We start from the raw sequence: 25,220 nt of genomic DNA, 5'->3' as shown, positions 1-25,220 counted from the left end.
ATGTCATTGAACCCTATAGAGAATTCTGATAGCTTTTGCTATTTTACAGCAGAAGTAAGATGGTCAAGTATAACGCAATGTTAGTTGCATGAGTGTGTTTCGGAAGCTTTCTGCTTTCTTTATAACCGTAGTGGAATTTGGAACCTTGAGTTCAGCAACCGATGGAGGACTAGATGTTTAATAACTTATTATTCTAATACTATTTTTATGGTTTATATGTAGCAGTCACATGGACATAACCACAGTATTTTCCCATGCTCAGTATTTTCCCTCGCAACAATATATAATATATACTTATCTTTCCTTACAGAGTCATTTTGTGGCATGTATGACAGCTATTTTGAACCAAATGACTAATCTGCACTACACAGTTTACATTGAAACATTCAAGTCAAATTGTGACCTTGTGGTAAGTAAAACATATTATGATGTTAAGGCTTTAAAATCAATCAAGTGTAATTAAGCATATGGTTGGTAAGGACCAGCACTCTCTTGTATTCAATTTAAAACAAAAAAAAAAACCTTTATTTCCATACCACTTGTGTCCAACGTTTTGGTCTACATTAGGACCTTTATCAAGGTATTTATCTATCTATCTATCTATCTATCTATCTATCTATCTATCTATCTATCTATCTATCTATCTATCATCTATCTATCTATCTATCTATCTATCTATCTATCTCTATATCTCTCTCTCTCTATCTATCTCTATATCTCTATATCTCTATATCTCTATCTCTCTCTCTCTCTCTCTCTCTCTCTCTCTCTCTCTCTCTCTCTCTCTCTCTCTCTCTCTCTCTCTCTCTCTCTCTCTCTCTCTATATATATATATATATATAAATTCACAAAAGTACCTGCACTCGTACACTAGACAATGGTGGGTGCACAGTCAAAGTATAGTATCCACAGTTCAAAATGGACCAGCAGTTCAGGAGTTTAATCAAATAGATTTATTCACACATCACTCGTGTATTCCAACGTTTCGGCCCTCGTTGGGGCCTTTTTGATTAAACTACTGGAGTGCTGGTCCATTTTGAACTGTATATATATATAGATAGATAGATAGATATAATTTGACTTTTCCAATTTGCAGGTGCATAACACCATAATTAAAGGTATGTATTTATTTATAGGTGTTTGGGTGCTACCCCTACATTTTGCTCTAAAATGCAAAGAGGATTGTGGGAGCTCTAAAAAGAAGTAGAAAAACAGACCCAAATAGAGAGGCACTCAGACTTGTACCAGACAATTAACCATCCCTCTGGAGTAGATTCATTAGTATATAACCCTTTACATAAATCCATCCTACACCAATAATAGCAAAAAACATTTAATAAGTCACCTAGCAATCTAGAACATTACACTTATAATTCCCTACAAGATGGTTCCATCAGCAACAGTCATACTGTAATAAATTTGCTTTTTTTTGGTCAGCAGTAAATCCTGCATTTAAACTGTATAATACACAGAGAGAAAAGTGTTTTATGCAGCAACAGAATGTGCATATGTTATATAATAAAACTTCTTAACAGTTCAAAGGGGAACCTCCATTTATGTTCTCAACAAATATTGCACCAGGGCAGCACCACCATATAAATACATGTGTGACCATGGCAGGAACCCTAGCTTCCTGGGCAGATTTACTGGCACAAACCCCAAAATGTTAGGGCAAAACTGAAACAGTCTCACTATTTTACTAAGGGACATATGACCTGCTCACAACTCATAAGCGATGTGACCATATGTACTGAAAAGAAAGTATGCTTAGGTTATTAATGCAGGCCTATTTTATTGGTTAATTAAAATTCTGACTTTTGCACCAAGCAAACAGCCCACTTTATTTAAGAAATAACTTGAGAAAGATTGCAGCTTCTTTTATTTGAATTTCCTTCTAGAGCAGTAATATGTGATGCCTTTGGTGGGACCTTTTGCAAAATAAATATTGTTCCATTTCCATAAGTATTTTAAATAAAATGATGTTTTTGAGTCAAAACCTCAGACATGCCTTAGAGATTTGTATGAAAGCTTCACTGACATTTCTTTTCTGTGCTGTCAAGAAATCCAAACATTGAACTTCATCGTGATGACTCTTTTAAATTTAGGTCATGGAAAAAGCATAGTGCAATAGGTATATTTTTTAAGAGTAATAATATATTCTTCGGATGAGTTTTTATTGTAACACAATTCAGTTTTAGTGTAACTTAAAATACAAAAGTCATCATAACTAGTATAACTATAGCATCTATTAAATCAGTTTTACTCTGTTCCATATTTGTGAACTAAGGTCAAGTTCTGCTTGCTTTCCTCTTTGCAAAAATCTGTTTTAAGACTTTAAACAGATTTTACTGAAGTGAACTTGTCATGCTTAAAGTGAGTCACCCAGAGGCTTTTTATGCCAGTTCATCCCATCAACATTTGTATGGAATCAGATTTTAATGGGGTGGTTAACCTTTAAGTCAACTTTTCGTATGTTATAGAATGGCCAAGTCTAAGCAACTTTTTTTATTTGATCTTCCTTATTTATTTTTTTATGTTTTTTTTTTAAATTATTTGCCTTCTTCTTCTTCTGACTCTTTCCAGCTTTCAAAAAGGAGTCACTGACCTATCTAAAAAACAAATGCTCTGTGAGGCTATTGCTACTTTTTATTATCCATCTTTCTATTCAGGCCCTCTCCTATTCATATTCCAGTCTCCAGTAATTTGTACCCTTGCCACCAGATCCACAAATAATAAAAAATGAAAACCAATTGCAAATTGTCTCCAAATATCATTCTCTACACCATACTAAAATTTAACTCAAAGGTGAAAAAACCATTTAAATAGACTGGTGAATCAATGTCCATGTATGCAATGATAGTATACAATTATAATTTTGGCTTAAAAAATAAATTCTAAACTTAATATATTTCTCCCAACAGCATGGCATGTGTTAATTACTAGGGCATAAGATAAAGCTGGATCTTTGGATTCAATGTTTAATAACTACTAAATTGCAGTTTGCAGAAGAAGAAGGCAAACAATTAAAATATGTATATATAAAAAAAATTAAATAAGGCTAGTAGGACATTCTGCTACATGACAGTACTTCGAATGGTCGAATAGCCGAACGATTTTTAGTTTGAATCTTTCGATTCAAAGTCGTAGTTGAAGGTCGTAGTAGCCTATTCGATGGTCGAAGTACCAAAAAAAAAACTTTGAAATTCGAAGTTTTTTTACTTCGAATCCTTCACTCCAGCTTAGTAAATGTGCCCCTAAAAGTTAACTTAAAGGTAAACTACCCTTTCATATATATCGAAACTCTTTTAATCACAGAAGAACATACTCTAAATGCTGTAATTTTTTTTAGGACTTCTTGATGGAGACATTCATAATGTTCAAGGATCTAATTGGAAAGAATGTTTATCCATCTGACTGGATTACCATGAGCATGGTGCAGAACAGGTAATAAAATTATTATGCCAAGTCATTTGTGACATAGGACATTTGCTACAGTAGTTGTGGATGGAATTTGTCATTAATGGGGAACAAAATCTGACAACCCAGGCTCCTCCTCAAACCTCCTTACTCCCTCATAAGCCACACCCTTTGGGACTAGCCAAATGGAAGATATTGCTTTTCCTTTTTGAAAAATGCAAAGTAGCGCAGCGGCATTGGCAGGCACTATTATGGGTTGCTCAGATCCCCTTTACTGTAATTCATGATGTGGATCATGCACAGTTGAAGCCAGATCTGGATCATCTTCAACTGTACATGCTCCTAGTCACAGCACTTGTTATATAGGTTTAAGCCCCTTGAGGTAGCATGACATAACAAGACCCTTCAAGTTGGTGATAGCTCCACTGATCTCTAGTGTCCATAGGCATACTTGAGCTCAATTTGCTAATGAAGGCAGGACAGATGCAGTGGTGCATCATTTAATGACTCATCACAAACGACTTTGCACAAACTCAACTGTGGTTGTACTCCGTGAAAAAGACCCATAATTTCACTGTTATGGTGGTGTGTCTGTACAAAGGGTTAATTCAAACATGTTACATACGAAAATTATACAACCAGGTGGCACCTAAATTCTACAACATACATTTATTACAGATGTCCCTGACTTTTCAAGTGATCTGGTAACCTTAGGCCTATAAGTGTTTTCTAACACTTAGGGGCAGATTGATCAAGGGTTGAATTTTGAGGTAAAAAATACTTCGAAATTTGACCATCTAATTGAAATACTTCGACTTTGAATTTCGAAGTCGAAGTATTTTTCACCGAATTTGGCCATCGAACGATCTAAGTAAAATCGAATCGAAAGATTTTAGCGTCTGATCGAATGATTTTACTTCGATGTCTAGAAGGTCCCCATAGGCTAACATAGCACTTCGGCAGGTTTAATTTGGCGAAATATTGACGTTTTTTTTAAAGAGACAGTACTTCGATTATCGAATTATCGAATATTCGAACGATTTTTACTTCGAATCAAAGTCGTAGTAAATTCGAAGTCGTAGTATCCTATTCGATGGTCGAAGTATCCATAAAATTACTTTGAATTTCAAATTTTTTTACTTCGAAAATTCCCTTGAATTCACTTCGACCCTTGATAAATCTGCCCCTAAATGTGTAAGGCTGCCCCTGTGTGTACATAAATAAAGAATCCACATGATTTTAATCACCTGGTTGGAAGAATGCCTGATTGATTGCCTGCTTTACACTTGTTTGGTTTGATCTGGTAACCTTATTTTATTGATTTGCTAGTTATGTCTTTATTTCCATTTCTCACTACTAATACTGCTTGATCTCTCTTCTGCATTTCACACTGTGCATCACCCTCTCCTCCTCCAGTCCCTCCATTAGCTTGGCCTCCGTGACACGCCCCTGTCCTGGTTCTCTTCTTACCTCACTAATCTTTCCTTCACTGTCTCCTACAATGGAGTAGCATCTTCTCCCCTACCTCTTTCTGTTAGGTTTCCTTAAGGCTCTGTCCTTGGCCCCTTATTATTCTCCCTCTATACTTCCTCCCTTAGCAAACTAACCAACTCATCTGGTTTCCACTACCACCTCTATGCTGATGATACTCAGATCTATCTCTCCTCTCCTGATCTCAACCCACCCTCCAAAATGAATGTCGCAACCTTAAATTAAACCTCTCTAAAACTGAACTGGTTCTCTTTCCTCCAACTAACACCCATAACATCCCAGAAGTATCCAAGTATCCACTATCACTACGTCTCACCAGGCCAGTGCCTTGGGGTTATCTTAGATTCTGCCCTGTTCTTCACTCCTCATATCCAGTCACTTTTTAAGTCATGTCACTTCCACTTAAGGAACATTTCCAAAATACAATCATTTATCACCCAAGATGCCACCAAAATTCTTATTCACTCTCTCGTCATATCACGTCTAGACTACTGTAACTCTCTTACTGTAACTCTCTTTTAATTGGCCTTCCCTCTCCAGTCCATAATGAACACTGCTGCGAGGCTCATAAACCTCAGCAACTACTCCTCCTCTGCCCCACTATACATCTCTGAACTCATCTCTATATACTTACCCAATGGCTTACTATGCTCCTCTACTCTTCTCTCATTACCTTTAGATTGTAAGTTCTTTTGCACAGGGCCTTCCTCACCTTTTGTACCTGTATTGGTTGTGATGTATGTAACTCCATATGTTTTATGTATATAATTCATGTGATTTAGTTGTAGAAACACATTTCCTGTACAGCGATGTGCAATATGTGGGTGCTATATAAATACTTTAATAATAATAGTACATTAAGCACAAGTTGCAGAGCAATGCATGCTGGAGCGTAGGGGGGGCCATCATATTGATTAAGCAGGATACAAGTACAGATCTCCAATTGCTTCTACACTCTCAACTTATGCCTGTACTGGTGGGCCTTAATATGGTGGTGCAATCATGGTGAGTGAAACACCATTTTGCTCTATGGGCGTGTTGGAGTTCAGTTTATAAAATAGGGCACCATAAATCTACTCCATGGTTAAAGCTCATTGTCCAATACAGGATGCATCTTGTATATTGCTTATCCGCAGGCAAGAAGCTATAAAACTCAGTTTTTAATTTAGAAAAATCACTTAAGCCTTTGAATTCCATTATCATTTGTCGTTATCTGCGTCTTGCCCATACAATCTGTCTCTAGAAGAAGGAAAAGATAGAATGTGTAACCTTCCAGGACAAGTGATAAAGGCATAATAATCCCTACATGTCAAATTTGCAAGCCTCACCAACCTTTGACATTCATCACGTATAGTACTAGGAAATTAGTACGCTCTGAAGGTTCTTCCATGTAGACAGAAGGAATTGTTAAATTATATTTTGCACTTCATAGTGTAAAGTATGAATCAATGTGACATTACTTTTTCGGATTGGAATTTTGCAATTATGTTTGTACAAAAATATATATTATACACTGTAGGGTTTAAAAGTTCAATTTTATTGCCAAGAACTGTGTAATTTCTTGTACACTGCGGCAACACATAAGCTCTACTTATTAACAGTGGGCATTGTACTAGTCTTATACCAATTAATGCCATAAAGTTACAGAATTAACATGGTCCTCTAAGGGTTATTGTCTCTACTAAAAGAAAAACATTGAAAAAATGAAATTCTTTTCCAGCTGTTTGTAACAGTATCAGAAGAGCTTAGTAAAGCAGTAAAGCAGTTTGAGGCCAAATTGATCTCCTGCTTGCTGAAAAACTATCCCAGAGACAAATTACATTCCTTTTTTTACATTCCATTTCTAAAACAAAAGGATGACATGCTGCAAATCTGAAAACTCACTCTCAGCCTGTCTGTCTGCAACAGAAGTTAAACCCCTTCCTCTACTATTATATAATGGGGTCTGTGCCATACTCCTGCACATCATTTTTTACTGTTCCTCATCATGTCTAGTTTAAAATCTCCTCCAACTTTGTAGCCATCCACTCTCCATAAACAGATGTTCCATCACTATTGAAGTCCAGCCAATCCTTGCAACAGAGTAGCTTCTAAAAAAAAAAAAAACAACCGGTTCTATAGAAATCCAAAGCCTAGACTGCCTAGACCTTAATCAATCTCCCTAAAATCCTGCTGCCTCTCTAACATGGGATATATATATTTAAAGCTGGAGATACACAAAAAAGATCTACTCATATTGTGAGGTCCCAAACCAGCCACATAACCAGATCATAACAGAGGTCTATGCAGACCTGCTTGGAAAGGACAGAATATGCATGCCAATGTAGTTCTTGTCTGACAGTATTTTCAAACCTGATTTTTGGCCAGATATTTGCTGGTGGGCCATCTGGAAGGGCCAATACAGGGACATAGAAGCTGCCAACTTGGTCTGAAAGGACCAAACAGTAGATCTGCCCTGTATGGCAGATAAGTACAGTACCAGGAAAATCCTCAACCTCCATATTTTTACCCAGATTTTTAACTTACTATAACTTGGTTATTTGTGTCAACATGCATTACGACTGGTGGGTTCTCTACAGCCCCTCCCCCCCAATTATATTCACATCTATTCCACAACATGCTAAATCCTAGTGCAAACAATGCACAATTTCTCAGATGAGGTGGAATTACCAAAACATGTAACAGGGCTAGGTGCATATTCCCTCAACCTTCTACATAACATACATACATACCATACATGAACAAGCATTTATGCTATAGCATAGGCTTTATATGCTTATTGCCCTATTGCTCGAAATTTTTCCTAATAAAATAAAGCATTATTTTATTTTATTAATGCATATTGTGGGATCTGTGAGTGCTTTCCATATATCCTTAAATACAGATTACCTTATCTCTATTATCCCTATTATCATGACCTGTTTTCCATTCTTTAATATTCGGTGAATCCATCCAGATGCATGTTTATGGCATACATTTTATACAGACAATTTGCTAGACAGTGTTTTCATCCTGTACGTTTGCCATTTGTGGATGCCACAGTGCCTATTCAGATATTATTTAGAGCATAATGGCTGATGGCACACAGGCAGTATTTTCTGCAGCTGGGTTCTACAGATTGTTTCTTTCAGCAGTTGTTTAATATTGTGCTGGTTCTACAGAACATTTGCTGCACACTTAGAGAATAGAAAATAGCTTGTTTGAAACCTTGCCAGTTTGTTTAAGCAAATTAATAACATACAGATTAAACATAGAACTGATTGAGCTGCTGTTGCTCCTCGCAATAATTTGTTTTATACCAAGTACTGAATTCCAAATATCTACATTCTCTACAGAATATACAATGTCACAGCAGTGTTTATGGGGTACACGTATATATATATATATTTTTTTTAAATAAATCTCTTATACCACGGGGAAATTCAACATGGGCATCTAATACTGAAAAGCTGCAAACCCCTTTATAGCTTTTCCATCACAAGATCTACTTATTGTGTCAATCCTCCAGCTGGAGTAACTCCTGGGGTTCAGTCTCTAATTCTGCTTTGCTTTAATGATAATTACGGTATGTAGGAGTGTAAGGATTTTCTAAGCCCCGGGGGTGAGTTGGCCAACTAGGCTGGGTGCTTTTTCCCAGAGGGGAGGGGGAGTAGTCCCATGAGGTTACAATAAGGGATGCCTACGTGTGCTCTGTCTCTTTCTGGTGTCTCCACTAGCTGGAGGACGTGGCGTGTTGTTGTCAGGGCCTGAGGTGGAGGTAGACTTCAGTATAGGAGAAGTGTCAAGATAGAAATTGTTATAGGTCACTTAAGGAGTAACAGGGTCAGGATAGTTAGTGAGCAGCTAAGGCTTGAACAAGGAGTTTAGTGAGGGGTTAGTACCCTGCGGCACCTCTGCTACCATTATAGGGACCTGAGCAGCCAGGTTTAGGATTAGGTAGATCCTGGAGTAATATACATCTGTGGGCGTCACCTAGGAATTGGAAGTTGGTGACCATGAGGCAGGCAATACTACCCATTAGAAAGAGGAACAAAGAAATATTGTGAGTACTTTGCATGTAACTGTCCTGGTGCTACTTGATTGTTATACCAACTGAGCACACCCTGCAAATTGGAAGAGATTGGCATCCTGAAGTCTACCATCTGTTTATAAATTGATTCGTTGTTTTTAAGAACCACTGGCCCCCCACGTGAGAAAGAGTGAATGCTGTGTGCCCATACCAGAGTGGTATCCCTTCCCCGATTTCATAAGCTAAGTCCCACCTGAAGATACAGAGTCAAAGTTGCTTGGAGTTAGACCCCTGGCCCGGTCTTGACAATGGTAGCCAATAACTAGAGGAAGATTGGGAGTACCCCTGACCCATACACCTGTTACAAATATAAAACATGGACTTGTATTTTTGGGTATTTTGTAGGATGGTCTTCGGGCCTCTTCATTTGGGTTTTACTTCCCCTGGATCCTGACCTTCTTGCTTTGACTCCGGACTTTGCTATCTGCTGCCTACCCTGATCTTTTGCCTGTATTTGACTACAAACTTTCTTAACCCTTCGGATACCGCAAATTGGAATTTCTATATACAGCTTCCTCTTTGATCCTGACTCCAATCTTACAAGAGCCACTAGGCCCTGACACCTACATGTTTCCAAAAGGTTGCTTAGCTGCTATGTAAAAACAAGATGGCAGTGCCGACTGCTACTAACGGTAGCTAGGAAAGTTCAGGTGTTACCATCTCTTTTTTATTTACATTTTGTGCCCACTAATTAATTTTAGTTGTAGACTATTGAACTTGTTTCAGAGGTAATATGCTCTTTTTCTGCAGGTGAAAGATAAATGCTATCGGAGTTCATCAGCAGTTTTATTTTACTGTACCTTTCCATATTTAGAGTCAATTATATTGAGTAGCTTGCTGTACAAGCCCTTAGTGAACAGAATGAAACCTTGTGAAGCCTGTAACATGTTTTATAGTTAAGTCATTGAAAGTTTTTATCCTCTTCATTTTTAGCGCATTGTAGAATAAATGAATATTGAATTCCAGATTTGAATACATTCTCTGCTTGAATGCTAGCAAATTCATGGGGCCTACATTTTCTGTGTTCTTTAATTTCCTTTCTTAATAACTTCACCTGCTGGATACGTATGTGTTTGAAATGTGTTTGCCTTAAATTGGCATTTTGTAGGGAGTGTTAATAAGAATTTGCTGGAAATTTCATTGTAATCGTTTGAGCCATTTTTTTGCACTTCTACAGCCATTATGCTGAGATACTTTGTGACTCTCATTTCAAATACATTAGGGATCATTTAAAGTTAAAAATGGGCACAACATTGTGTGGGATTTGATGCTGTTAACAAAAGAACTTGTGCCTTAACATTGAGCAATAAGTGACAATATACTTGTTCAATAACTCAAAAGCACACTAGCAGGCTGCCATAGTCACTGGATCCATAGGCCAAAATTGTTTAAAAATTCCAATTTTATTCAAAACATTGCAGTAAAAACATTGTGCGAACACGAATATGTTGCAGGCAGGGGGAAAGCATTGCTGTCCCATGATTTTCCCTTCAGAGCTTTTGGTTCTATTGCGGGGCAATATACTTGTTCAGCCTGCTTTGATAAAAAAGGCAGTGCAGGAAACCCTTTAACACCTGCCACTTATTTCAAGGTTCCCTTAGTGGGTTGGACCATCACACTCAACTATGCCCAGTGATTGCCAATGTCAATCTGACCAGCCCCTCCCAACAGCACCAAGCTCTTCCCTACATAAGATATTTTGGGTCAAAAGGCTTGTTTATTAACAAATTCACATAAATAACACAACATAAATCAACATTGATTAAAGTGTAGGGAAAGGTAAGCAATTACATTTATATAACATTTAACCATTACATTTCATAACATCTGGTAGCAGCTGAAAGCTGCAAAAAATTGTACCCAAGGCTGAGGGACCTCCGTGACACACGCCCCTTCCACCAGGCCCCTTCCATCACTTTGGCCCCAGGCCTTACCACTGTTATGCCCTACACTTGATACCCCTCAGGAGAGTCCTTCCCTAGGTAACACTATGCTAATACCTCCCCCTACACCGCTACCCCCTTGCACGTGGGAGCTGTTCAAGGTAAAAGAGAACACCCCCTTCACCACCTTTCTTCTTTAACCACCCATGTCTCCACCCTTCCCCACAACAACCCAGGAAACTGCAACACCCATAATCCCTAACACACTCCTTTGGTTCCCTATTTTCTAGGCCCTGTCATGGCCCTGTTGTTCCCAACTCCTGGCTCACTACCCACGGACATTCTTTACTGTTATTGCAGCTGCCTGCTGGAAATGATGGCATGCAACACAAATGCAGTTTGTGAAAAATGTTCATAGGGACATACAGGTATGCATGATTTACCAGCATGGGTCATAATTGGAGTCCTGGTGAATGGCGTGCAAGTTGTGGCATCCACAATGATGATGATTACACACTCATCTCCTGTCTGTTGTATGGGGGGGGGTGCTCTATTATACATTAAAATATACTTCTTAGGGGAATTATTATACTGTAACACCATACAATTCCCTGAAGACGTTTTGATCCACTGTTACTCCCCAGTGCACAGCATTTTGTCTCTCATAAACTAATATTCATGCTTGTTATTAAATTCAATTTACATGACAATTATATTTGTATCTATATTATCATCTCTGCAAACACGAAGGCATTTATTCTTGTGCAGCTGTGTACAACATTCACATTGCATATATTACGTAAATCATATAAAACATCTGCAAAGCATTTTACAAATCCACTTTAATCCACAGTTCACCTACTGCTCATTTGGTAGGAGCAAATGCTTTATGTAACATTTCAGTCCTGGATTTGTATACTTTTGTATGAATATCTCCCACCCCTTACTAGAAAACCATTTCAGTATATTTGAAATAAGTGATCTTTTTTATCTTCTACCCTGGTTTCTTTAATAGGAACACACCATAGTAGTCATCCAACATGACTAAACCCTCCCATTCCCCTTACTTCTTTTAACACTAATCTCTTGCACAGCTGTCAGTTGAATTAACTGATTCTTTTAATAAAAACCAACCAAACCTTAACTCATCCTCGTCTATTACATGAATACATTTTACTTTTGTGCCTTTACTTCTCAAAATGTTGCTTCCCTATCAAAGAGCCCAGCGCTTTCATTATTCATTGATGTGTCATACTGTGATTATATTCAATATGCCAATGGACTCCATCAGAGCAATTGTGAGTAAAAGCTAAAGCTTTATTAGTGTGTAGAGCTGTGCATATGTCACTAAAAAATGTATAATCCTGCAGGCATAATTAAAATAGTTCTTCCATAAAATATATTTTGTGAGAGTGCTTTTATGGAGATCAGCAGAAACAGATCTATTTTAGAGACAAGATGTATGCTTACGAGCACGCTTCAAGGTCAGGGAAACATTTGGAAAAAGAATGCTTAGTGCCTATGAAAATGCAGTACTTTTCTATACATTTTGATAATTATACAGTGCGGATAAATAATTTGTAATGTGCAGTAACAAGAACATATAGTGTAAGGTTAAGCATACAAATTGAAGCTCTATTCATTCCCATAACAAAACAGCAGGTTTTCAACAAACCCTGACAGGCAAACATCTTCCACCATGCTGTACATATCTGTGACCTATTATACAGGTATAAGCCAGGGCTCTTCAAATTTGTTCACAGGCTCAGTGTCATTATTATTATTACTTATAATAACATGTATTTTTAGATTGCCAACATATTGCACAGCGCTGTAAAATTATACAAAGAAATCATATGAATTACATAGATACAGTATAATATACAGAATTACTTACATAACAACCAATACCGGTACAAAAGGTGAGGAAGGTCCTGTGCAGAAGAGCTTACAATCTAAAGGGGAAGGGCATGAGACACAAGGTGTGGGAGTGGACAAGATCATCTGGGCAGATGTTGAAAAGCTAAGCTTAAGGGTCAGTGCAAATCATCAAGCAGAAAACGACACTTCACTATTCAGATGCCGCCAGGTCTTAAAGTGAGAGAACCAAAGCAAGAGTTCTTGGCAGGCAAGGGAACCAGAATGTGTGACTGGAGTAGCGGGGAAAGAGCTAAGCGTAGTCAAAACCAATCAGTCAGTGCAGTACAGGGTCAGGATCCGGAAGAATAGTCAGAAACAGGCAAAGGTCAGTTCAGGCAGCAATACAGAATTGGTCAAAGATAGGCAAAGGTCAAGGAACAGAGAAAAACGACTAGAAACACACCCAGAAACTAAGTTATTTAAGCCTCAGGTCCCTTGTGTAATACACTGGTTTGCTGGTAGAAAAGGTATGAGCCTTGTAACAGTTTGGAATCCCATAAGAAAGATTTTTTTGTGGAGGAAACACAACTGAACCTTATTCAGCCTTCTTTTAAAGCACCAAAATGACCTTTGAGAAGGTGTTGCTGCACAAAATATTGGTGCTTTCGATTGAGGATGAATAAAGTTCCTTATTCACTTTCTCTTTTTCTTTGTCCTACTTTTTGCAAAAACTTCCTTCAAAAGACATATACAAACAATAGTGAAAATGATTTAAAATAATAAGCACAGCCTAAAATTCCTTGTAAAATAATTTGTTTAGTGCATCGAATATACAATATATTTTAGTGCTTAGTCCCAAACAGATTTCCCAGAAGTAATTAGAGATCTGCAGCACCTGTGCAATCCCATCAGGGACAGACTGTGGCTCTATATAAAGGATGTAGACTGGCTGTCAGGGGGGTCCCCCAAGATATTACTTGTGGTTCCCTGACTGCCTCGTTTCTGTTCTTATATAATTCACATGCACAAGGACATTGAGTTCTTAGACTTTGTGTTCTAAATTTGCTAAAATCTAATTTTTAAAATAAGAAAAGCTCGACCAAACTCCCATCCCTGATTTTGCCCATTTTATCATTAAAATTAGGGATGTAGCGAACTGTTCGCCGGCGAACTAGTTCGCGCGAACTTCGACTGTTCACGTCCGCCGCAAGTTCGCGAACGTCGCGCAACGTTCGCCAATAGGCGTTCGCGTCAAAATCGTTCGACCATTCGATCGCTAAAATCGAACGATTAAAATCCTTCGATCGTTCGAATCGAACGATTTTCGGATGTTCGAAGTTCGCGAACAGTTCGCGAACTGTTCGCATTTTTTGCCGGTGTTCGCGAACGGCGTTCGCGAACACATACTCGGCGGTTCGCTACATCCCTAATTAAAATAACTGAAATAAATTGGATTGTGAAAAAACTTGATAAAATTGAGTGAAAACTTGAATTGTCCGGGGTTTTTTTTTTCAGTTTTTTTGCCCAAGAACCCCACATTTTTCGAATTATCAGGCTAAAGCCAGCACAGACCGCAATATCTTCAAATTGGGATGGGACATCTCCTGTTGACTTATACATGACCTCAACAGGTTTGAGATGGTGGATTTTAAAATTTGGACTTTTTGCCGCATTGAGGTATAATAAAGCTCAAAAAATTCGAGTTTTTACCCCAAAAAGCCCGACCAGAAAAAAATTGAGTTTCAATAAATAACCCCCTAAATATCACTCTTATGATTCTGTTGTGAAATGTGCAGGGGGGGGGGGGACCATAGATACATATCAGAGCATTATATTGAATCAATTATATCAGTAATGTACTGACTTATGTAGTTGTGGTACTGGCACTTTAACAAACCCTCATTAAACAAAATTAATTTTCAGACGCTATGTATATTATGTATCTTGTACATAATATCATAGTCAACCTAGAATAGTGATTTGGATTTAATTAAAATAAATATATATATTGGTGTATTTCTAATTACAGCCATTTAGTGTGCTGAATTCTAAGTTCATGGGACATGACAACATTGTCTTGTAGCAGGAACATGTCAACTCATACTATACTACTTGAGGGAGTAGAACAAGATACTGGCCCATTCTGTACCCTGCTTAGTTCTGTGGCATATGCATAATATGTTGAGCTCCAGCATCCCCAACACACCCCGAAGTGGCAGCCTGTTTTTCCAGCTCGCTTGGAGCCCACCATGCCTCAAAAGTGACATCAAACTAATTTTACGAGTTATTTCTGAAGTGTGTATTTAAACAATGGCTGTTTTGCTACTGTTTGCAATATTCATGTATTTGTGTCCTTTATATAGCGTCTTCTTGAGAGCCATCCACAAGTTTGCTGAGACCATGAATCAGAAATTTCTTGAAAATATGAATTTTGAAGTACAGGTAAAGCATTTTTTTAAAATTGTCTTTCTTTTGATGGCTTTTACATTTTCTATCTGCTAGAACACAGTCATAAAAAGTAGTTTGGTGCAATATTTAATGTTGTCTCAGCACAACTGGGGGATCTGCAACAACATAATACATATATTATTTTGCTCTAGTTCCACAATCCTGCGATCGAATAAAAATCGAACAATTAAATCGCTCAAATCGAACGATTTGAGCGATTTTAGCGTACGATCAAAGGATTTTTATTCGATGTGTAAAGACATAGAATAATGTTGTAGAAGGTCCCCATAGGCTGACATAGCACTTCACCAGGTTTAATTTGGCAAAGTGTTGAAGTTTTTTTTAAAGAGAAAGTACTTCAATTAACGAATGGTGGAATATTCGAACGATTTTTACTTCGAATTGAAGTCGAAGTAAATTCAAAGTCATAGTATCCTATTCGATGGTTGAAGTATCCAAAAAATTACTTTGAATTTCAAATTTTTTTACTTAGAAAATTCCCTCGAATTCACTTCGACCCTTAATAAATCTGCCCCTAATTGTTGTAAACTTTCCAGTTGCGGTTTCTGACTGCCTGCAAAATGTCATTTGTGAATTTATAAGGATACAATATATGTGCTGATATATTTTAATGAGAGGTGATAGTTTGTGAGAAGTACTGTAGGTTTTTTTTTTTTATATAAATATATATATATATATATATATATATATATATATATATATATTAATATATTTAAAATGGGGCTATTGACATGAAATTTATAACAGATGTTCGTAACACCCCAAGTAATCCACACATACAAAGAAATCAAAACAAATAAGTCCATAAATTTAGTTATGTGTAATAAAGTGGAATGACACAGGGAATAAGTATTGAACACACGGAGATGCAAAAAGGCATGGAAAGCCAATAAACCTGCAGGAATCTTTCAGTATTTAGAAAGCAATCCTGCTCCATATCAGTGCAAATTAATATCAGCTGGTTTAGTCCTAATTGATAGCTATAAAAAGATTTCTCATTACCAAGGTATCACACAAGAAGCATCTCATGATGGGTAAAAGCAAAGAGTTCTCTGAAGACTTTTACACTGAACTATATATAACAATATTTATATTAATTGTAGATGTTAGTATAACTATAGCCTTGGATATTATGTTTGTCCAAGAAATCATCTAAGCCCCTCTTAAAGGTGTTAATAGAATCAGCCATCACAACATCACCCAGCAGAGCATTCCACAACCTCACTGTCCTCACTGTGAAGAACCACCTATGCTGATTCAAATGAAAGTTCTTTTTTCTCTAGTCTAAATGGATGGCCTCTGGTCCGATGATTCATTTTATAAAAAAATTGATCTCCCACTAGCGGTCTATAATGCCCTCTAAAGTGTAATCATGTCCCCTTGCAAGTGTCTTTTCTCCAGAGAAAACAACCCAACCATGACAATCTACCCATATAGCTTAAATCGTCCATCCCCTTAACCAGTTTAGATGTCTCTGCATTCTTTCCAGGTCATTTATGTCCTTTTTAAGGATTGGTGCCCAAAACTGCACTGCATACTCCACACAAGGCCTTACCAGGGACCTATAAAGAGGCAAAATGATGTTTTCATTCCTTGAGTTAATGCCCTTTTTTATGCAAGACAGAACTTTATTTGCTTTAGTAGCCACAGAATGACACTGCCCAGAATTAGACAACTTGTTATCTACAATATTTCTCAATTAAGGAAACCCCCAACACACTGCCATTTAGTGTATAACTTGCATTTATATTATTTCTGTCAAAGTGCATAACCTTGCGTTTATCAACATTGAACCTCATTTTCCAGTTTTCTGCCCAGTTTTCTAATCTAGTCATATATAATGTAATATAGTTTTGCACATTTTAGTAGAAAATAGATATGGTACTTTTAATGCCCACCTCCAGGTCATTAATAAACAGGTTGAAAAGTATAGGACCAAGTACAGACTATTGCGGTACTCCACTGACAACACTGATCCCATCAGAAAAAATTCCATTTACCACCACTCTTTGTAATCTATCCTTCATCCAGTTCTAATCTTACAAATACTATGTTCCAGGCCAATATTCTTAATTTAAACATTAACTGTGTTGTACTGTATCAAATGGTTTAGCAAAGTCCAAGTACATTACATCCACTGCCATTGCCATTGAGGTTCCTGCTCACCTCCTCATAAAAGGTGATTACATTTGTTTGGCAAGATCGTTTATGCATAAAACCATGCTGGCACAAACTCATAGTATTATGATTTGCTATGAAGTCAACCATTTTATCCTTTTATACCCCTTAAAAAAGCTTTCTTACCACTGATATCAGTCTAAACGGCCTATAGTTTTGAGGCTGAGAGCGAGAACCCCTTTTTAATAGCGGCACCACATTAGCAATTCACCAGTCTCTCTGCACCATGCCAAACCTCGTTGAATCCTGAAAAATTTACCTGAAGTAGAGAGGTTTGGCAATCACAGAGCTAAGCTCGTTTAGTACCCTGGAATGAATACCATCTATTCCTGTAACTTTATTTAACTTTACATGTTCTAGTCTCTTTTGAATTTCCCCTTGCGTGAACCATTTGTTGAATTAATAGAATTGGGACTATTTAGAAGGAAACCTTCATTACTTGGTTCCTCATTTGTGTAGACCAGGGATCTCCAATCTTTTGAACCATGAGCAACATTCAGAAGAAAAACGAGTTGGAGAGCAACACAAGCATTAAAAAATACCTGGGGTGCCAAATAAGTGCTGTGATTGGCCATTTGGTAGCCCCTATGTGGATTGTCAACCTACATTGAGTCTCTGTTTGGCAGTTCACCTAGTTTTTATACAAACAAAACTGGAATTTATAAAAAAGCACCTGCTTTGAGGCCACTGGAAGCAGCATCCAAAGGACCACGAGCTACTGGTTGGGGATCACTGGTAAAGATAGATGAAAATAGTTCAGAATATCTGCTTTATCTCTGTTCTCATCAATCAGCTGACTTCCCCTCTGACACAATGACCCAACCTCATATTTGTTAATTTTTTTACTATTTACATATTTAAAAAATAATTTTGGGTTCATTTTACTCCTTGCTGCAATGCCCTTTTCCATATTGATTTTAGTTTGTCTGCATTGTAATGACATTCCTTGTTTACAAGGGGAATATACTGACATTTATTTAATAAAGGACCAGTAACATCAAAGTTTTTTAGTTTCTCCCTTATAGAGATGTTTCTGCAACATACTCTCAAAGAATACCATGTTATGATCATTATTTCCTTAATGCTCACCCATACAAATGATAGAGCTGAGTTCAGTATTATTAGTTATTACCAGGTCCAAAAGAGAATCATTCCTAGTAGGTTCTTGAACTAGGTGAAATTAAGCATATTTACAAACCCATTAGCTTTTTCTGATTTGGCAACCCATTACCCCAGTCAAGGTCTGGATAATTGAAGTCACCCATTATAATAACTTGACATAGTTGTGAAGCAGCCTCCATTTGTAACAGCAGTTGGGCCTCAAACTCATCATTTATTCAAGGTGGTTTGTAGCATACACCAATGATAATTTTCTTTGTAGCTTTTTGCCCAGTCGAAATCTCAACCCAGAAGGATTCCACACCCTCCCCAGTGCCATCCATGGTTATTTTTTTAGAGCACAGCTTTAATTCAAGTTTCCTGACAAGATTTCTGACAGAGGAGTCAATATAATAATCAGAAGAGTTGTCCAAGAGTCAAGGATCACTTGCAGACAGCTTCAGGAAGACCTTGAATTAGCAGGTACAGTTGTTTCAAAGAAAGCGTAATAAGTAATGCACTCAACTGACATGGCCTCGTCGCACAAGACTCTACTGCTCAAGAAAAAGTATGTTGAAGCTCATTTAAAATTTTCTGCAGTTGGACAAGCCAATGAAATTAGGGAAGAATATAGTCTGGTCAGATGAGACGAATATTGAACTCTTTGCATGTCAAGGAGAAATGGCAATGCACATCACCCCAAAAACACCATGCCAACAGTAAAGTTTGGAGATGGGAAGATCATGATGTGAGGTTGCTTTTCAGCATATGGTACTGGCAGACTTCATATAATTGATGGAAGAATGAATGCAGAAATGTACTGGGACATTCTTGATATGAATCTGCTGCCATCTACCAGAATGCTAAAGATGAAATGAGGGTGGACATTTCTGCAAGACAATGACCCCAAACACACAACCAAGGAAACTCTCAATTGGTTTCAGAGAAAGAAAATAAAGCTGCCAGAATGGCCCAGTCAATCACCAGACTTGAATCCAATTGAAATTCTATGGAAAGAACTCAAGATAATAGAAGAGACCCCTGGAACCTTCAAGATCTGAAGACAGTTTGTGTGGAAGCATGGGCCAAAATCACACTTGAGCAATGCATGTGACCTGCTTCTCCATACAGGAGTAATCTCAAAGCTGTCATTACATAATAAATGTATTAAATACATTTCAGTAAGCATGTTCAATACGTATTCCCTGTGTCATTCCACTTTATTACACATAACTTAATTTATGAAGTTATTTGTTTTAATCACTTTGTATGTGGGAATGACAAAGAGCTTAATTTGATGGAAATGTTTCTTATGCAGCTTCAATAACTGTGATGTTACTAAGTAACAATGTAAGTGGTTACATTTGCTTGCTAATTGCAAGTTATTTAAATGGATCTGTCATTGTCCCAGGATGTAAACCTATACTGTTAAAACTAAGGGGAAGATTTATCAATAATTGATATTGCATTTTTCATGATTTGGGAAAGTAAAAAACAGCTAACTCAAATAGCTGCGATCATTAAAAAACAAAAGTGAATTGAAATGAATAGAACAATGAGATTGTGTGCAACATTTCTTCCAGGAGGAAACAGGACCATAACTAGAATAAAAAGCAGGGTTGCAGGGGAAAAAGTTGTCACTTTTCTGCAATTGTGTTTCTTTTTTCCCTCAAACTTGATAATGAATAATATTTTTTTTTTCTGGTCAAGGTTTTTAGGGGGAAAACTCCATTTTTTTGTGGAAAGAACCCTCAAATTTTTAGAGATTTATCATACCCCAAAAATGGTAAAATTCAGAAAAATACACCATCTCAAACCTGTCAAGGTCATGTAGAAGTCAATGGAAGATGTCCCTGAAGTTGTTTCTTGATCTGCACTGGATAATCTGAAAAATTCTGTTTTTTTGTCCAATAATCCGAAAAAGTCAAGTTGTCGGAGCGGCAATCATATGATTCGTATGATTTTGTCATTGACGTTTTGTCGCTCCGACAAAAATGATTGATAAAAGAGTTAAAATAGTGGAAGTTTGGATTTGTTTTCATAAAATAAACGTGTCCCATAATGTTAGAATTCAAAATTAAGACCAGTTTTAAAGTATAAGAATATTCACAGGAGAACAGATATCCATATGAGAGAAAGGATTTAAAATAAAATTAGCATGAAAAAATAAATTATGCTGCTCTTAATATTTAGAGCCATTATAATAATTTTTGATTTCTATTTCTGGTAAGACATGAATATATATATATTTTAGCTCAAGACCCCAGAGGTTCTTTTTGTTGCTTAAATAGTCAGATAGTAGGATATGAGTTTAAGGTAAAAGTTGCTCAGCATACAGATATGGAAAGTTGTTGTTGTGGTAAATTGAATAATCACAGATGACTAGTGACTAGACTATTGGCCTTAGTGAAGCGTTAGATCCTAGACCATATGTTATTGCTACTTCAATTACTTGAAACATATTTTTAAATTTTTCCCCTCTATTCCAACAATTTCTTTTGATATTGAACTTTGGCCTTTTCCGCAACCCTGTAAATTATAACAGAAGGTTTTAACACTTTTATAATTACATGTCAAAAGTAATTTAGTGGTGAGAATAGCCATATTAGACTCATGTCTAGAGACAGCTGTAAAGTATCTAGTCTAGTTAGTCCTTTATAATATTACATCTAGCTGTTAAGACTCAGTTCCCTTACCTTAAAGAATGAGTTTGTTACCCCAGCCTATTGATTAGACTTTTTCTTCCATTTTCGACACTATGTTAGGTGTCAGGGAATGCAGTTCAACCTTTGACACCCCGAAGCTACGGCTAATTGAAATGCTAGGAAACTTGGCAAACAATGTCTGTTTTGCTGATTTACAATGCCAGCTATTGGAAATGTAAGCTGAGAAACAATTTCAAAGCCATGATTCTTCTTAAATATTTGCACAAACTGTTAAGCATTTTTGTCATTATGCTATAATGCTTAATGGGCAGGAGATAATCAAATTAATTATTGTAGTTAGTGTTCCTGCAGTTTTTTTTTGTATTTTCCTTGTTCAGTTACTAAAGAAATAAAAAGTAAATTAAAGCCAAATATATTATTTGTGAAATATTTGAATTATCTCTTTTTAAAAGACTTTTACACTTGCACTTAAAGGGAATATTCACCTTTAGAAGGTAAACAATGAAATTATAAGTCAAAATGCAAAAGTTGTTTCATTTGGTTTTTTTTTCTGCATCTCTTCACTTAGGGATATGGTTTATAATGTAGTAACTGTGTAAACACTCATGTAAATGGAAAAAAAGCAAAAATAAATGTTTTCACTTTTCAAGATTGGGGTGGAAGTTGGGGGTCAAGTTGTTTGTGGAGTTGTTGGGATAGTTTTCAGGCCTTACTCAGCCCTTGATTAAGCTTGATATGACAGTGATGTGCACCATAACTACGGGGAGTTGTGCTAACTACTTGTAATTCCAATCCTGTCTAAGATTTCGACTTTCAACACCCCTCCATACATTCCATGTGAAAGTATGGAGGGGTGTGTGTATGGATGCTGGGTTTTCATTTGGATGGGTTGAACTTGATGGAATTTGTCTTTTTTCAACCCGATTTAACTATGTAACTATGTAACATTGATTTGAAATGGAATAAGATGTTAACTTTTCCCTGTTCCCTTCCAATTTTCCTTATACATAGTAGGGGCAGATTTTTTAAGGTCAAATATTTTTGCAGGTAGATTTTATTTTTTAAATATTCATGAAAACTTTTTGGAACTTAAAATTGAAAACGTGATCTATGTGGTTTAGGTATCTGAGCTTCTCCCTTTTCCCAATTTTTTTTTTACAAAAAATTGTTTACCAACTTTAACCAGAAGAGACTATCTTATGGGCCAAACATGTATCACAGTGCAAGTCTATGAGAAATTCAATCAACTCAATAATTTATTTAAAAAAAAAACAACTCATGGGGCCTGTTTAAGATTACTCTTGCTTTTTGGCATGAAACTAGGGAATTATTTTTCTTGACCCTTGATAACTGTGCCATACAAGTTATAATTGAAGAAATAAATACATTTTCTGTCATAGATGTTCTCTATTTTGTCATTTTAATATAACATTATGCTTACTTTATCACTCTTGATGTGTGTGGAATGCTTAAGCATTATTGATAAGGTATTTAACTTGCTCCTTTTGGCTTTTTAAATGTAACACATTGTACTGTATTTTACTGACATTTTAGCTTAACAATCTAATAGAAAAAGGTTAGCAATTAAAAGAGAAAAGTCCTACAGCCCTGTGTATTTTCATTGATTCATTATTCCTTGGTGCCCTGTACCATTTGTCTTATAAATAATTTAGTGGCCGTCACTTCTCTTTTATTTGATTTTCAGCTTTGGAACAATTATTTTCACCTGGCAGTTGCTTTTATTACCCAAGATTCTCTGCAGCTTGAAAACTTCTCTCATGATAAACGCAATGAAATTCTGGATAAGTAAGTACTTTTTTCTAAGATAAATACTATGTTGTATTGTGTACATAAGTTCTTTCATTAAATATATACATTTTTCTATAAATTAGATATGGAGATATGCGATGTTTAATCGGGTTTGCCATTCGTGACATGTGGTACAAACTAGGTGAGTGTGAAAGAAGTTTTTTGTTGTTTTCTTTTAAATGAATAATCAGAAACATTATAGTCCTGAAGAAGAAAATAATTTAAATACCGGTACTACATATGCACCTATGTGTAAAAAAAGGTACAAAGTCTGCCCAAGTACCAGTAACCTATAGCAACCAATAAGATGTTTGCTTTTAAACAGGTAACCAACAAATGCTACCTGCTCATTGGTTGTTATTTGTGATTATACACATTACATAGTTACATAGTTAATTTGGTTTAGAAGAGGAAAGACCAAAGTCCATTAAGTTCAACCCATCAACAAATCCCAGTGCTCATTTATACACATACAGACCACATATACACTCTCATGTATAAACTATATACTGTATACACCAATACCTATACTAACTAGCTGTAGATTTTAAGATCACATTAGCCTTGGATATTATTTTTTTTCAAGAAATCATCCAATCCCCTCTTGAAGGCATTAACAGAATCGGCCTTCGCAACATCATCCGGCAGGGCATTTGTCAGCCTTATTGCTTCAAATTAAAGTTCTGTTCCTCTAATCTAAAGGGCTGGCCGCTGACAAATTGATCCTTGTAATGGGGAAAAAATCTCCCCTGCATGTAGTCAGGATGACCAGTGGAAGGAACAGAAAGAAACAGGCGGATGTTGCATTAAGTAGTAAATAAATTTACAAAAATTACAAAATTTAGGGGCCTATTTATCAATTTTTGTGGTTTTAGTGGTTTTTGAAACTACAACTAAATTCACAAACTCTAAAATTATGAATTTTGGCAGACAAGGTTTTATGTTACAGGTTTTCGTGGCTTTAAAAACTCAATAAATCTCAAAATGTTAAAGCTTTTTTAAAAAATTAGAAAAACCTTGAATTTCTAGAGATATTTGAAAAAAAATGAAAGGTAATTGTTAATAAATGGGCTAAAAGTATTAATGTATGGTGGAAAGTACATTTTCTTTTCATTAATCACAATAAAGGTACAGTTACTTTCTTGACACATAAATAAGTGTCTGAAAATAGTGTTTACTTTTCTCTGAGGAAAGAGCAAGATGGGTTTGATGGCAAATCCCAACATCAGAGCTAGAGTGTACAGAGAGCTTTTAACATGACCTGTCAATGCAAGCTGTCCTAAGAAGTCTGCAGGGATGTCGTGATGGCATAAACAATAGCAGCATGGGCAATCAGGCACTCCAAATTATTCCACAGAGGAAAATGTAGGAGTAAAAATCTTAATTCAAAGTAACATAAAAAAAATATACATCTTCATCTGCCCGCAGGCCTGTCCATAATAAAATGTAATCTGGGCTTGCAAATATAATTTTTTTCATAGCACTTTAACTAAAGACCCATTAACAGAGATACTAAACAATAACAGGCAAAAATTACAAAGAATATTTCCAATAATGTATTATTGGTTGGTAATACAGTTCCACTTTACTTGTGCAGAGAACACATATAAGAACACATTTTCAGTTTCTGTGCACTCTATAACATTATCCAGAATGAAAAAAATAATATGCCTGCGGAAAGCTGACAAAGTGAATATATTTGAGCTTCTGGGCATACCCTCTATCACTTAAGTGCCATGAGCCAGAAGCCTGGCATCTTGCTGAGGAAGGATTGTTCAGGCAGCTGTTGCCAAGAAAAGATAACACAACCTGATTATCTCTAGGGATATAGCGAACTGCCGATTTGGTGTTCGCGAACGCCGTTCGCGAACACCGGCAAAAAATGCGAACGTTCGCGAACAGTTCGCGAACTTCGAACACCCGCTAAAATCGTTCGATTCGAACGATCGAAGGATTTTAATCGTTCGATCGAAGGATTTTCATTCGAATCGAACGATCGAAGCCATTCGATCGAATGCTTTTCATTCGATCGAATGCTTACAATCGTTCGAACGAATGGAAATCGTTCGATTTTTAGCAGTCGAAGGAATTCGAATGGTCGAACGATCGAACGCGAACTCAAAATGCGAACGTTCCCAAACGTTCGCGAACATTCGGCAGACGCGAACGGTCGAAGTTCGCGCGAACTAGTTCGCGGGCGAACAGTTCGCTACATCCCTAATTATCTCTTCTGTTGTCATGAACAAAACTAATCTGTTCACGGCCAATTTTATTTTATTC

At 36.7% G+C, this 25,220-nt stretch overlaps 1 protein-coding gene across 2 annotated transcripts in view; it reads left to right on the top strand.

Annotated features, from left to right (window-relative positions):
• The window catches only part of dock2.L (dedicator of cytokinesis 2 L homeolog), a 313,170-nt gene that overhangs the window by 207,179 nt on the left and 80,771 nt on the right, over nucleotides 1-25,220 (top strand). For both annotated transcript variants that reach the window (XM_018252117.2, XM_041586149.1), the window contains exons 28-32: nucleotides 311-409; nucleotides 3,350-3,444; nucleotides 15,084-15,162; nucleotides 22,837-22,937; nucleotides 23,024-23,082. In XM_018252117.2, the coding sequence (XP_018107606.1) occupies nucleotides 311-409; nucleotides 3,350-3,444; nucleotides 15,084-15,162; nucleotides 22,837-22,937; nucleotides 23,024-23,082 (433 nt within the window). The remainder of the gene's footprint in view (nucleotides 1-310; nucleotides 410-3,349; nucleotides 3,445-15,083; nucleotides 15,163-22,836; nucleotides 22,938-23,023; nucleotides 23,083-25,220) is intronic.

Source organism: Xenopus laevis, chromosome 3L, assembly GCF_017654675.1.
Source record: "Xenopus laevis strain J_2021 chromosome 3L, Xenopus_laevis_v10.1, whole genome shotgun sequence".
In the NCBI taxonomy this organism is placed as follows: domain Eukaryota; kingdom Metazoa; phylum Chordata; class Amphibia; order Anura; family Pipidae; genus Xenopus; species Xenopus laevis.
The sequence above is the reverse complement of the archived record's forward strand: the minus strand, read 5'-3'. Positions and strand labels throughout refer to the sequence as shown.